Here is a 14,085-nt window from a genome sequence, read left to right on the forward strand (position 1 = left end):
CAGACTGAACTTCACGGGGCAAACCAAGTAAGTTGAAAAAATCACTAACCTTCAAAATCAATATTTGGAGCACATGGGGATCCCCATCATCTTTCTGCTCCTATGATCACGATAACACTGCAGGATCCCATTCATCTTGCCTGCTGCTATGATCACAAATAACACTACAGGATTTACACCAAAAAAATGATAAAATTGGGATCACAGCCTGACAAAACACATATCATCTAACCCCTCACCCAAAAAAATAATATTATTGGTAGAAAAATCATATTATCAGAAGATTCACAAGCAAGGAGAAGGGGAAGCAACAATAGCAAATCAAGACAACAGATTCTAATACCCCAATCAGCTTAGGAAACAACTGGCAGGGGAGTTACACAGAGCTCATAATTGAACAGATAAGAAACTCCTAGGAAGAAAACATCATACCTGCTAGTGTCCAGGTACAAAAAATACTACCATCATGATGAATTTACAAGACATAAAAAGAATAAACCCTGATAGTGTTTACTGTAATTACAAAAACAAAAGAACTAATCTCATACTTAATGGAATTGAATATGCAGCATACATTTGGCCCATATACATCTTTGTTGTTGGGAGACATGAACACACAGGTATGACATTGACAAAAACATTTAAATATGCAAAAATTATATAGTCGCAATCAGTAAGAATAGTTTGTTTGCAGGGGTCACCAAACAATAGCAAGTGCACAAATGAGATCCAGTGGACATGTGCAGGTAAAAAAATCTTCGTAAGAAAAAAATATATGATAACTTTCTGCAACTTACATTTTGATAATCACAGTCACCTAGGAACATGAAAGCACATTACCAAACTTTGATGACTTCAACAACTGGTACTGCAGCCAACAAAGTCATGAGGTAAGACGATATTGAAAAGAACTAAGTTTCAAATACACAGAATATGGAAAAAAAACTTATCTTCAACATAAATGCATTAATACAGCTTGTAGGGGGCGACTGCGGTTTGTCTATGGAGGAAAATAGCATGTATATAACAACTAGCAGATGCGAGGGAGACCAAGAAACAATGAATGGAATGGAGACAGGACAGTATGCACCCAATACATCAATGTGTCCTGCTCTAGAAAAAGACCCCCGAAGAAGTGACCTGCAGAAAAAAGTAGAAACCATTAGCAATGGCCCTGAAAGACATGAAGAACTGCAATACTCAAACAATGAATATCAAGACAATCAACTCATAGAGTGGGGTGAAGATTACTTAATTGATAGTGAAGAAGAACAATGGCAGAATAGCATCTTCAAAAACATGAAGCTACAAGAAGTTCAAGGAACATCGACAACATCAGTAACATTTCAAGCAGTGAGCGTGCCACCTGAAGATGTTGATAGTGTAGAAACAAACAACAGCCAAGAACTTACTGAACAAGAAATTGAGGAATTCATTGCTGCAGAACAGGTAGCAGCTTCTGCAGGAAACAATGCTGACATCAATAGCATGTACACTCCACAAATAGGGATGGAATTTAAAACAAAGGAAGCTGCTCAACATTTTTTCAACTTCTATGCATACCTGGCTGGCTTTGGAACGGCTGTAGTAAAAGTCTTCAGGTCTAGAAGCAAGAAAAAAAACAAGAGGTCACAAAAGTCGCAGTTAAGTGCAACAAGTATGGCAAAAAACAAAGAACCAAAGACCTTACCACAGCAGGAGGTAGAGGTGGACAAGGACATTGGAAAAAAGAAAGGACCTAAAAGGAAAACAAATGTGGTAGTAAAAACAAATTGTCAGTGTACTATGGTTGCCAAAGAAGAAGGTCAAATCTAGAGGATTACTGGACTAGAATTAGAACACAACCATGACCTACAGCCAGGAAAGCATTTTGATGGGCACAAGTATTTGACAGACATGGAGAAAGCACTCATAAGAACATTAAATGAAAGCAACATTCCAACAAGAAAGATGGTAACCATCCTGTCCAATCTTAGAGGAGGACCCACGGCACTTCCTGTGAAGAAGAAAGACATTAGTAACATAAGAACAAAAATTAACAGAGAAGTCAGGGGATCAGATATGACTAAGCTATTGGACAACTTCTGAAACAAAAAGTCTGATAACCCAAATTTCTTCTACAAGTTTGATTTGGATGAGGAAAACAGAGTTAAAAACATTTTTTGGAGAGATGGATCATCACTTAAATATTATGAAGAATATGGTGATTGTGTCAGCTTTGACACAACATACATGACTAACAAATACAGGCTGCCGTTTGCACCATTTGTGGGGATAACTGGCCATGCTCAAACTTGTTTATTTGGATGCGCTTTCCTACATGATGAAACAGCAGAGACTTTCAAGTGGGTATTTGAAACATTTCTGGAATCAATGGGAGGCAAGCACCCTAGGTCCATCATTACGGATCAGGACAAAGCAATGAAAGCAGCCATTCCAGAGGTGTTCCCAAATACAAGACATAGAAACTACTTGTTTCACATCAAAAACAAATGCTACAACAAGAACCTAAAAGTCTTCGCAAAAAATAAAGGCCTCTACGAAATATTTGAAGACACAGTAAACAACTGCTTATCAGAAGAAGAATTTGAGTACTTGTGGGGTAAGATGATTGAAGACAAAAGGCTAGAGAACAACAAATACTTCACAAGGATGTGGGAGACAAGGGAAAGATTCATCCCAGTATACTACAAACATGATTCCTTCCCATTTATCCAAACCACATCAAGAAGTGAGGCTGTCAATGCAAGATTCAAAGAGAATGTGGGTCCAACCTATAGTATACATAGCTTCTTCTTAGAGTACCAACGAATGATAGAAACAATAGACAGAGCAAAAAATCTAGAGGACCACTACAGTGTACAAAAAAGGCAGAAGGACCTAATGTTTGGCTACACATTTGAGATTTAGACAGAAGAATTGTACAACAGGAATATATACAAAAAATTCTAGCTTCAACTAAAAGCTACATCTACATTAGCTTACAAAGAAATCCAAGAAGACAAAGTATTTCAAGTATGGCAGAGAAGTAACCAAGTTCATAAACTAGAGAGGATAAGAAAGTACACTGTCCTGACTGACCTCAGAGAGGGAGTAGAGGAGATGAGTTGCATCTGCGCCAAATTCAACAAAGATGAAGTACTCTGCTCGCACATCCTGAAAGTGATGATTGAAAAAGAAATTAGCAGAATACCAAACAAGTACATAATAGATAGATGGAGGAAAAGGGATCTTAGAATGGTCAAGCAAAGAATTGGAGAAAACACAGCTAACGCGCGTTCACTGCTAAGATTCAATATGCTATCAAGGCAATCTACAATAATCAATTCAAAGGCATCGAAAAGAGAGGAAGCAACAAAGTACCTTATGGCAGAAATGAACAGGATTGACTTGCACCTGGAAACAATTCTGATGTCCGAAACAACTGAAAACACTCAAGAAGAGGTACACTCCATTGAAGTGGAACAAATCAGAGGGGAGGCAAATGCAACAGTGAACAATGCAGACAACAATATTGGGGATCCAGAAACAACAACAAAAAGGGGCAGGCCAGCATTGCCAAAAAGAATGAAGCCACTGATAGAACAGGAAAGAGAGAAAATGAAGCAAAAAGAAAACAAGAAGAAGAAGAAAGTAACAGCAAACGAGAGCATAGGTAAAGAATAAAAAAACCTCAACACTATTCTTGACATTACAGCAGTGCTATCATAATCAAAAGTTAAAATATCCTTGCAGGATCTCCGATCAAGCCCAAGCCAAAGAGGATGAAGAAAACAACAAGAAACAACATTGATGCAAATGAAAAGAGTGCAAGAGGACCAAGGAAGACAGTAATATAGTGCTATCATAAAGGCATTATCAGTTCATGTAATAGGATATTACAAGAGACATTACAAGTGCATGTAAACATTACTATATTGTTCTATGTGCGTGCAAACACATCTCCAGAACAAAAAAACATGTTTTTGGCTAGTACCCTCCCCTATACATTTTTGTTAATCCTATGTGATATAGCTCCAGCCATCACCCAGTGAGAAAAAAAGCCTAGTTAATGACACGTGGATTGATCCCCTGCAAGAAAAAAATTTAATAACAATGATAACTTGTCCCTGGATAGAACCACAATCTAAAATATAAAAAGAAACATATAAATCATAAAAAAGGCTAATGCAACAAAGACTATGAGGGGACAAGTACCTGCTGGCACAAGTTGATTACTAGAGACTTGTTAATAGTGTTTGCCCTGCTGAAAAACATATTGTTTGCGAGCTTCACCCTGATATTTGGAATATCAGATTGGTCAAACACATTCCTTAGATCAATATCTTTATCCCAGAGTTCCATGAACTTGACGGCAAAAATACCACAATCAACACTAGGGGCAGAGGATGGCGAAAAAAGTCAGTGGGCGAACCAATAAGAAAGATGACTGTTCAAAGAAAAAAAAACATAGCAAGACTTACATATTGTTCTGTTTGGGGACTGCAGGATAAGACACAGAGAAATCTTCCAAACTTGTATAGCCTTCAGCATGCTGATACCAGCACTCCTTGAAAGCAATAATCTGACAAAAAATAGGTAAAGTACAAACAAGGTACAAGCTAAGACCAGAGAAACTGATCAAGATAACATAAAATAAACTTACAAGCTTCGAGCTAGCATCAATTTGAAAATTAGCATTGGAATCGAAGTAAGAGTCCAAGAATACAAACATCTTGTTCTTCAGATCGACAATGAACACGAACCAATGCTTATGAAGGACTACTGGAAAACAAAGCTAAAACATATACATTAAAATTAAATCACATTTCATCAAAAAAAATTTAAATCACATTACATAGCACGGCTTTTATCTGTACATAGGAAGTGTAAAACAAAAAATAAATGCAAGAATGAAAAACCTTATCTGACAAATGAAGCTTGTAAGTAGAATTGGCACCGATGAACGATTTCTGGACTATCCTCACATCATCTGAGCAGTTGTAGGTATAAAGAGAACCCTATAAATAAATAAAAAATTAGACTGACTGACTAATGAACTTGAAAAATAAATAAATTAAAATTTAAAAAATTGAACAAGAATAAGAACAAAACATACCCCAACTTTTGGATAGAAAAAGTGTTTTTTCGACTGCCGAGGGTGAACATCCTCAAAAAAATAACAACACATCCCGGAAACAAAATAGTTATCAACTTTGCCCCCAGGCTCAACAGATTCGCCCAGTGAGGAATATGTCACACTGGTCAACAAAGAGAATTCGACTGCCTTCCAACTAAAAAAACAAAAGTGTCAGCGAAAAAAAAAACATGATTGATAAAAGAGACAATACCAAAGAAAAAAGAAACTTAACTTACCCACTCCATTGGCTATGAGCAAGCCCACATATTGCATTATAGTAACAAACCTCTTCTTCAGTTATAGGACATCTCTGGCCAGATCTGGTCCTCATCCTATATCTGACCTCTTCAAGCTTAGGTCTCTCATCAGAAATATTGATAACCGGTCTAACTGAATTACCAACTTGGACCTGAAGTGGTAAAAAGAAAAAAAAATGAAATAAAAAAACTTACTAATGGTTTGCAAATGCTTCTTTAACAAAAACAGACTACCCACGAGCGGGGTAGTCACAGCATATGGAGCAACGTTATACCTTTTGTTTCTTGTTCATGATAGGACCATTATCTACCATGGATGCAGCCTCATGAAACATACGATTGCCCTTACACATCACCAAAGGAGTGTCCAGGACCAGCATTTGCTTGTTCATTTTCAAACCATGTAAGAAATCAGAAGCTTCTTTTGGGTTCTATATAATAAAAGAAATAAGAAAAATCCATAAAAGATGAAAAACTAAACAAGATGGCACGAATACAAAAATATATTAACATGAAAAAACGGGAGGATTACACTCCTGTAGACTCATAATTTGGGGGCCTTGTGCAATTAACAGGATGCTGAAACCCTTCACCACTACGCATAAGGGGTTGCTCGCCACTGTGCATTTGGAAGTTGTTAACAATAGAATTCCCCTCAATACAGATATATTTCAGAACCAATGATTAGGTAAAAAAAGTTAATATAGTACATAAGAAGAAAACAAACCAGTCTGTGTTAATGGGAATGACTTGTCCTTACCAGCAACATGAGTGTGCGCATTCTTTGGGTCTCCTGTAGTCTCGTTGATTGGAATTCTTGTGCACTTCATGGGTACGGGGAACCCTGCACCACTGCGCCTGGTGAACTGCTGAGAACAATGCATGGATGGGCCTTTTACAACTGAATTCCAAAAAGTATAAAAAAACATTACTACTTATAAAGAAAAAAAATTAAAACAAAATGCAATAAATTAAAATTAAAGAAAATACTAAAAATACCTCCAACATTAGGATCTAAAATAGGAGGAGCAGCAGTGTTTCCTTTGGAGTCTTTGCTGATCTGTGCAGCATCTGACAATATATGAAGGACACTAAGGACTAAGCTCTCAGTGGGCATCTTACAGAACCTACACTTCCCATATGAACTCTCATTCACGAGCTTGCATAGGTCGTCAATGACCTGAAAAAAAAAAGTTAGAACTACCAAACAGACAATCAGTAAGTTCAAAAAGGCACCTAAGGGAAAAAAATTACATTAGGATGCAACTGATCACCAATATACAAAATGATATCCTCCTTAAATGATGATGAATCAGGAATAGCATTAGCTTGATCATGGCGAGATGTACTCCCTTCTTGCACAGGGTCATTATGCAGATTTATTTTCTTGGCCTCACAAAAACCAACAAACTCCTCCAGCAAATGAAGATTCGCAGATGACATGGAAGCTTGATAAACACAGAAAAAGCTAATAATGTATGAAAAAAGAGCTAATTCCATACTAGATTTATTTAAAAACAAAATAAAGAAACATACATTTCTAAAATAATTCACATAACGAAGAGCAGGGCCAACTCGATTGTTATCCTGCAGCCCATGATTGCCGCAACAGGGATTGCTAGTATGAGCCATAACCCTAAAAAACAAAATGATATCCATGAATTCAAAGTCAAACTAACAAAAGCAAGTGACTAATTTTCATTACTTGCTGCTGCTGCTGCTACACACATCCTACATGCGAGGACGGCCTCTCTGAAAATCAATAGAGGCCGGCATCATCAGAAACTAACTAAAACTCTACAATGAAATAATACATTACTATTCTGGAAGATTAACACTAAAACTAAATCTATAACTGAAACTATGCAGCTTCAGAAACTAACTAAAACTCTACAATTAAATAACACATCACTATTCTAGAAGATTAACACTAAAACTGAATAGAAACTAAAAAATAAACCTATAACCTGAACAAAAAGATTGCAATGGTTCACACTGGTAGACTCTGAAGAAAACTAAAACTAAATCTAAAACTCAAACTATGCAGGATCAGAAACTAACTAAAACTCTACAATGAAATAATACATCACTATTCTGAAAGATTTACACTGAACTAAACATAGAATGTACTGGAAGATTCAAAACCACCAGGACATGACTAACAATTCACTAGAACTAAACAAATAGTCAGCAAATCAACTTGAGCATATATAAACTATTCACTTGAACTGAACAACTGAACATGTAACAAAGGAGATCGATCTAGCTCCTTGGTCACAGAAACAGCAGAGAGGGAGAGGGGCAACGAACGGACTGCTTCCAGACAAAAGAACAGGCCACCAGGCCTAGTGGTGCTTGGGCGCCTGGAGCATGCGGCTCCTGCTGTGCGCGACTCCCTGGAGCCCGCGCCGGGGACACCACGCGCCCTGTCCTGGTGGTAAGCGGCGATGGACGGAGCAGGCTGTGGTCTGCCGGGGACGCCCGCGCCCGTCGCGGTGAGCAGCGACGGAGGCAGCAGCCGGGTGGCTAAGGGATCTTACACGCGACAGCGCGGACTCTCTCAAATCAACAGAGGCCGACGACGACTACTCCCTCCAATCGACGGCAGACGCAACCCTCCCTGCGTCAGACTAGATCCACTGGTGCACAACGGGTGCGGCAGTGGTGGGGATTTCTTCGGTACCAGCGAAATCCTCGAGAGACGACAGATACAAACAGCGGTGACGCCAAAAGGAAACATGGGAAGGGGAACAAAAGAACTTAGCTCGCCGAAACCCTTGACAGCACCGGCCGTCGCACCGGAGCCGCCGTGAGTCGCCTCAACTCGGTTGCGGGGGGAGCCGAATCGAAAATGGGGGAATCGGGAAAGTGGGAAATGGCCGAGAAAATTCGGGCGCCACTACCAAGAAAGTCAAAAAAACCACGCTGGCCCACAATCAGAAACTGAAGACGACGACGGAGCTGGGTGCCGTGCGCTAAGATGGATCGGACGATCGAAATGAAGACACACAAACAAAACCAACGGCCACAAAACCGGCTATTTTGAGCAAATGAAACAACCGGCTAATGTATAGCATTTCTCAAAATCTTTTATAGGTTGTAATTCTCTTGTACGCACTCAAATTAGATATTTCACGTACATAGTTTGATCGTCTCCACGAGAACTACAGTCCAATCACTCATTCGAAGCTTTCAAAACCGGACTACCTACACTAGTAGAGAACAGACCTTTGATCCTTGGTCAAAATGGGCTCTAGTCCTGGAATTTTTTGCGCCCGGGACTAGAAATACCTTTAGTCCCAGTTGGTGGCTCCAACCGGGACTAAAGGTCCCTGCCCAACGGCTACTGCGCCAGACAGAGGTGGCAGGGACCTTTAGTCCCGATTGGAGCCACCAACCGGGACTAAAGGTATACTTTTACTCTCGGTTGGTGGATCCAACCAGCAGTAAAAGTCTACTCCCGGGCCGTGGCTGCGCCCAGGGTTGGAAAGTTACCTTTAGTCCCGATTGGATCCACCAACCGGAACTAAATGTTCTCCCTTTATATATCGGCCGTCTCCTTCTTCCTCCCCAAGCCCGAGCTCAGCACATTTTGAAGCTCACTGCACTAGTGTTCTTGCTTCCTCCCTCCCTCCATTGTTCCTCCATCCATTCTTCGATTCCTCCGTCGATTTCTTCGATTCCTCTGTCGATTCTTCAGTTGTAAAGGTTACCAATCTCGTACTCTCATTTTTGACCATTTTCTTATGCCATTTTGTTCACTATATATATTTATGGTTCTTTATTGTGGTTTTTTCATTTGTAAGCAATTTGAGCTCAAAATCACTTCAAGCATGCATATTTACATGAAAGAAGGTTAAAGTATATATAAATATAAACTTAGAAAATAGTTAGAAAATTATAGCAAATCCGTACTAGTTGAACTTGCGGACCGTGTTCAGCTCGGCGAGCATGTTCTCTGCCGAGCGGTAACGGACGTCAAGGAGGAGCTTTGATTCTATGAGGGAGAGCGACAACGGTCGTGGAAGACTGTGTTCCCTTCCTCGTAGAATTGGAGCTCTTCCTTGACCAAGTACGGTGCCGTCCGGTGGAGAAATGCTCGCCGAGATGATCACGTAAGCAAGGTCAACTAGTACGGATGGTTATTTATTCACATGTCCCGATATCGTCGCAGTAGTCTGTCAATCACCGTACCTAAATGTAGTATATATAAATATAAACTTAGAAAATAGTTAGAAAATTATAGAAAATCCGTATTAGTTGAACTTGCGGACCGTGTTCATCTCGGCGATCATGTTCTCTGCCGAGCGGTAACGGATATCAAGGAGGAGCTTTGATTCTACGAGGGAGAGCGACAACGATCGTGGAAGACCGTGTTCCCTTCCTCGTAGAATCAGAGCTCTTCCTAGACCAAGTACGGTGCCATCCGGTGGAGAAATGCTCGCCGAGATGATCACGTAAGCAAGGTCAACTAGTACGGATGGTTATTTATTAAAACATGTTTTTGAGCTATAATGTATTAAAAATGAGTATAGAGATCTAGATAATTTTATAGTTTCTTAATTTTATTTGTTTATAAAAGGAGAAATTTATAGTGTATTAAAAAATGAGTATAGAGAGTAGATGGCAACTGCTTCCGGGTCCTTGGCCTCTCATGGGTTTCCAAAGCGACTTAGGCCGGGCCTCCCTCTCATTCCATGTGGCAAGTGTCGTGATGAGACGAAGATTGTGATGGAGTACCGAGTGAAGAAGGAGGGTCCCAACAAGGATCGTATCTTCTACAAGTGTCCGGATCGCAATATGAGTTATTTTATCGTATTTAATGATTATGGTTAGTTTATACCTATTTTCATGATGGTTGTGATTAAAGTTCTAATTTTTTGTTTTAATTTTACGTGGGATGGCAGTGGACGATGTTCAGGCTTCTACTGGGAGGAAGAGTATGTTGAACTCGTGCAAAAATATCTTGCACAACAGGCAGATACGGTGGCTAATGAGGTAGTGATCCAGCCGAAGAAGCCCAAAGATGTTGCACAATTGGGGGATCTGTCTGTTTTAGTTGAGATTGGTTGCGAAATCCTTGTGCTTCCTGAAATGTATTTTAGCTTTAGTTCTTTTAGTGGTAAGTTGGGATTGTCTACATTGTAGCGATGCTTTCATAAATTTGTATCTTTTGTGGTGGCACGCATGTTGTATAAATAATTAATTATGATCTAGGTTTTAATATGGTATTTATGTCATATAATGCAGATGAGCCGTCATTGGATGTATAATGCTGATCGCCGCTCCCAAGAGTTCATTGACGGCGTACATTCTTTGTTACGTGCGGCCGAGGCAAACAAACATGACGGTTTCATGTGCTGCCCATGTGCCATATGTAAGAATACGGTAGAATATCCTTGCTCAAGGACTCTTCATTCACACTTGTTCAAGTCGGGTTTCATGCCAAACTATATTTGTTGGACAAAGCACGGAGAAACCAGTGTTGTAATGGAAGAAGGTGAAGAAGAACAATGGGACGACAATGATATTATTCCCAATGGTGCGTGCTTCAATGATACTGCAATGGGAGAAGCTGAAGAAGAGGTAGCCACAGAAGATGAGCCGGCTGATGATCTTTCTCAGGTCATTCGTGACGCACAAAGAGAATGTGAAAGTGAAAAGGAGAAGATCAAGTTCGAGCGGATGCTAGAAGATCACAAGAAATTGTTGTACCCAACTTGTGATGCAGGGCAGAAAAAGTTGGGAACCACACTAGAATTGCTGCAATGGAAGGCAAAGAATGGTGTATCTGATAAGGGATTTGGAGAGTTACTAAAAATCCAAAAGAAGATGCTTCCGAAGGACAATGAATTGCCCGCCACTACCTACGAAGCAAAACAAGTTGTCTGTCCTATGGGGCTAGAAATAGAGAAGATACATGCATGTCCTAATGACTGCATCCTGTACCGTGGCAAAGAGTACGAGAAATTGGATGCATTCCCGGTATGCCATGCGTCGCGGTATAAGATCAGGTGAGATGACCCTGGTGATGTTGAGGGCGAACGTCCACGGAAGAAAATCCCTACCAAGGTTATATGGTATGCTCCTATAATACCACGCTTGAAACATCTGTTCAGAAACAAAGAACATGCAAAATTGTTGCGATGGCACAAAGAAGACCGTAAGGTAGACAATATGTTGAGACACCCTGCTGATGGGTCCTAGTGGAGAGCAATCGACAGAGAATTCCCGGAGTTTGCAAATGACGCAAGAAACTTAAGGTTTGCTTTAAGTACAGATGGTATCAATCCTTTTGGAGAGTAGAATAGTAGTCATAGCACTTGGCCTATTACTCTAAGTATCTACAACATTCCTCTTTAGTTATGCATGAAGCGGAAGTTCATTATGATGCCTATGCTCATCCAAGGCCCGAAGCAACCTGGCAATGACATCGATGTGTACCTGAGACCACTTATTGACGAACTTCTCATTTTGTGGAATAAAGAAGGTATACGTGTGTGGGATGAGTACAAACAGGAACACTTTGATCTGCGAGCATTGTTGTTCGTAACAATCAATGATTAGCCTGCTCTAAGTAATCTTTCAGGATAGTCAAACAAGGGATATAATGCATGCACACACTACTTCGGTGATATTAGAGGTGTATTCTTGAAAAAATGTCAAAAGGTCGTATACCTTGGCCATCGTCGATTTCTTCCTGCAAATCACCCCGTAAGAAAGAAAGGCAAGCATTTTAAAGGGAAGGCAGACCACCTGACCAAGCCTCACAACCGAACCGGTGAGGATGTACTCGATATGGTCAATGATGTGAAAGTCATCTTTGGAAAAGGACATGGAAGCCAACCTGTTCCGAACGACACTAACGGTCACTGCACCCATGTGGAAGAAGAAGTCCATATTTTGGGACCTACCCTATTGGCAAGTCCTAGAGGTCCGCAGCTCGATCGATGTGATGCACCTGATGAAGAATCTTTGTGTGAACCTGCTAGGCTTCATGGGTGTGTATGGAAAGCCTAAGGACACATTTGAAGCATGACAGGACCTGTGTTGTTTGAGAGAAAGAGACAACCTACATCTAGAGAAGACAGATGATGGACGCCATTACTTACGTCCTGCTAGCTACACTCTAAGCAAAGAGGAGAAGGAAATCATGTTTGAATGCTTAAACAACATCAAGGTACCATCTGGATTCTCCTCGAATATAAAGGGTATTATAAATGTGCTAGAGAAGAAATTATGTAACTTAAAGTCCCATGACTGTCACGTTCTCATGACGCAATTACTTCCAGTTGCATTAAGAGGAATTCTACCTCCAAATGTACGTCTAGCCACCGTGAAGCTATGTGCATTCCTCAATGCAATTTCTCAGAAGGTAATTGATCCAACTGATCTAGCTAAACTACAGAATGATGTGGTTCAATGTCTCGTCAGCTTTGAGTTGGTGTTCCCTCCTTCTTTCTTTGATATTATGACACACCTCCTAGTTCACCTAGTCAAGGAGATTTTCACTCTCGGTCCTGTGTTCCTACACAACATGTTCCCCTTAGAGAGATTCATGGGAGTCCTGAAGAAATATGTTCACAACCGTGCTCGCCCAGAAGGAAGCATCGCCAAGGGCTATGGAACAGAAGAGGTCATTGAGTTCTGTGTTGACTTTATTCCTAACCTTGACTCGATTGGTGTTCCTGAATCGAGACATGAGGGGAGACTAAGCGGAAAGGGGACACTAGGGAGGAAAACATATATTGGTACGAATGATGATTATTTCAATAAAGCGCACTACACAGTTCTATAGAACTCCTCTTTGGTAGATCCGTATATTGAGACACACAAGGATCTCTTACGATCCGAGTTTCCAGGGAAGACTGAAGCTTGGATTACGCGTAAGCACATGGAAACTTTCGGCGGTTGGTTGCGAAAAAAATGTGCAAGGTGATGAGAGCATCCATGAGCAACTGTATTTATTGGCTATGCAACCATCATGGCATATCATCACATACAAAGGGTACGAGATAAATGGGAACATATTCTACACAGTAGCCCAAGATAAAAGGAGTATCAACCAAAACAGTGGTGTCCGCATAGATGCCACAGACCCGAATGGGAATAAGCAGACATATTATGGACGCATAGATGAAATATGGGAACTAGAATATGCACCTACTTTGAAGATCCCATTGTTCAAGTGCCAATGGGTCAAGGTGACCGGAGGTGGGGTAACAGTAGACAACGAGTATGGAATGATAACAGTAGACCTTAGTAATATTGGGTACAAAGACGAACCATTCGTCCTTGCCAAGGATGTGAATCAGGTGTTCTATGTCAATGATATGTCTACCAAACCAAAAAGAGGGAAAAACGATAATGACTCAACCAAAGAGCCAAAGCGCCACATAGTTCTTTCAGGGAAAAGAGTCATCCGTGGGAATTGAGGACAAGTCGGACATGTCAGAAGATTATGAAAAGGATGACCGAATTCCGCCCTTCAAAGTGAACAAAGACCCTAGCATCTTGGTAAATGATGAGGACACTCCATGGTTACGAAGCGATCATAACCAAGGGACATACGTAAAGAAGAAGTTCACTGCTGTGCCCACTTGATGATATAGTGATTTAATGTAGTGTGTGTTTGAGATATTATGTAATAATTGTGAATTCAGATGTTTATTATGTCATGTTTCAAATTAAATCAATGTTTGATTTGGT

At 40.3% G+C, this 14,085-nt stretch overlaps 1 protein-coding gene and 1 pseudogene across 1 annotated transcript; one reads left to right on the forward strand and one right to left on the reverse strand.

The window, feature by feature from the left end:
• Nucleotides 1-1,059: 1,059 nt before the first annotated feature.
• Nucleotides 1,060-3,839, forward strand: LOC136469806 (protein FAR1-RELATED SEQUENCE 5-like; annotated as a pseudogene).
• A 205-nt stretch (nt 3,840-4,044) lies between these two features.
• On the reverse strand, nt 4,045-6,819 carry LOC136469809 (uncharacterized). The gene is made up of 12 exons (XM_066467864.1): nt 6,631-6,819; nt 6,376-6,556; nt 6,104-6,277; nt 5,898-5,995; nt 5,652-5,807; nt 5,356-5,528; nt 5,099-5,273; nt 4,902-5,000; nt 4,646-4,777; nt 4,464-4,564; nt 4,198-4,375; nt 4,045-4,071 (listed from the first exon to the last, which is right to left on the reverse strand). The coding sequence occupies exons 1-12, from the start codon at nt 6,817-6,819 to the stop codon at nt 4,045-4,047; spliced, it is 1,683 nt and encodes a 560-aa protein (XP_066323961.1).
• Between the last annotated feature and the right edge of the window lie 7,266 nt (nt 6,820-14,085).

Source organism: Miscanthus floridulus, chromosome 8, assembly GCF_019320115.1.
Source record: "Miscanthus floridulus cultivar M001 chromosome 8, ASM1932011v1, whole genome shotgun sequence".
NCBI classification, from domain to species: Eukaryota; Viridiplantae; Streptophyta; class Magnoliopsida; order Poales; family Poaceae; genus Miscanthus; species Miscanthus floridulus.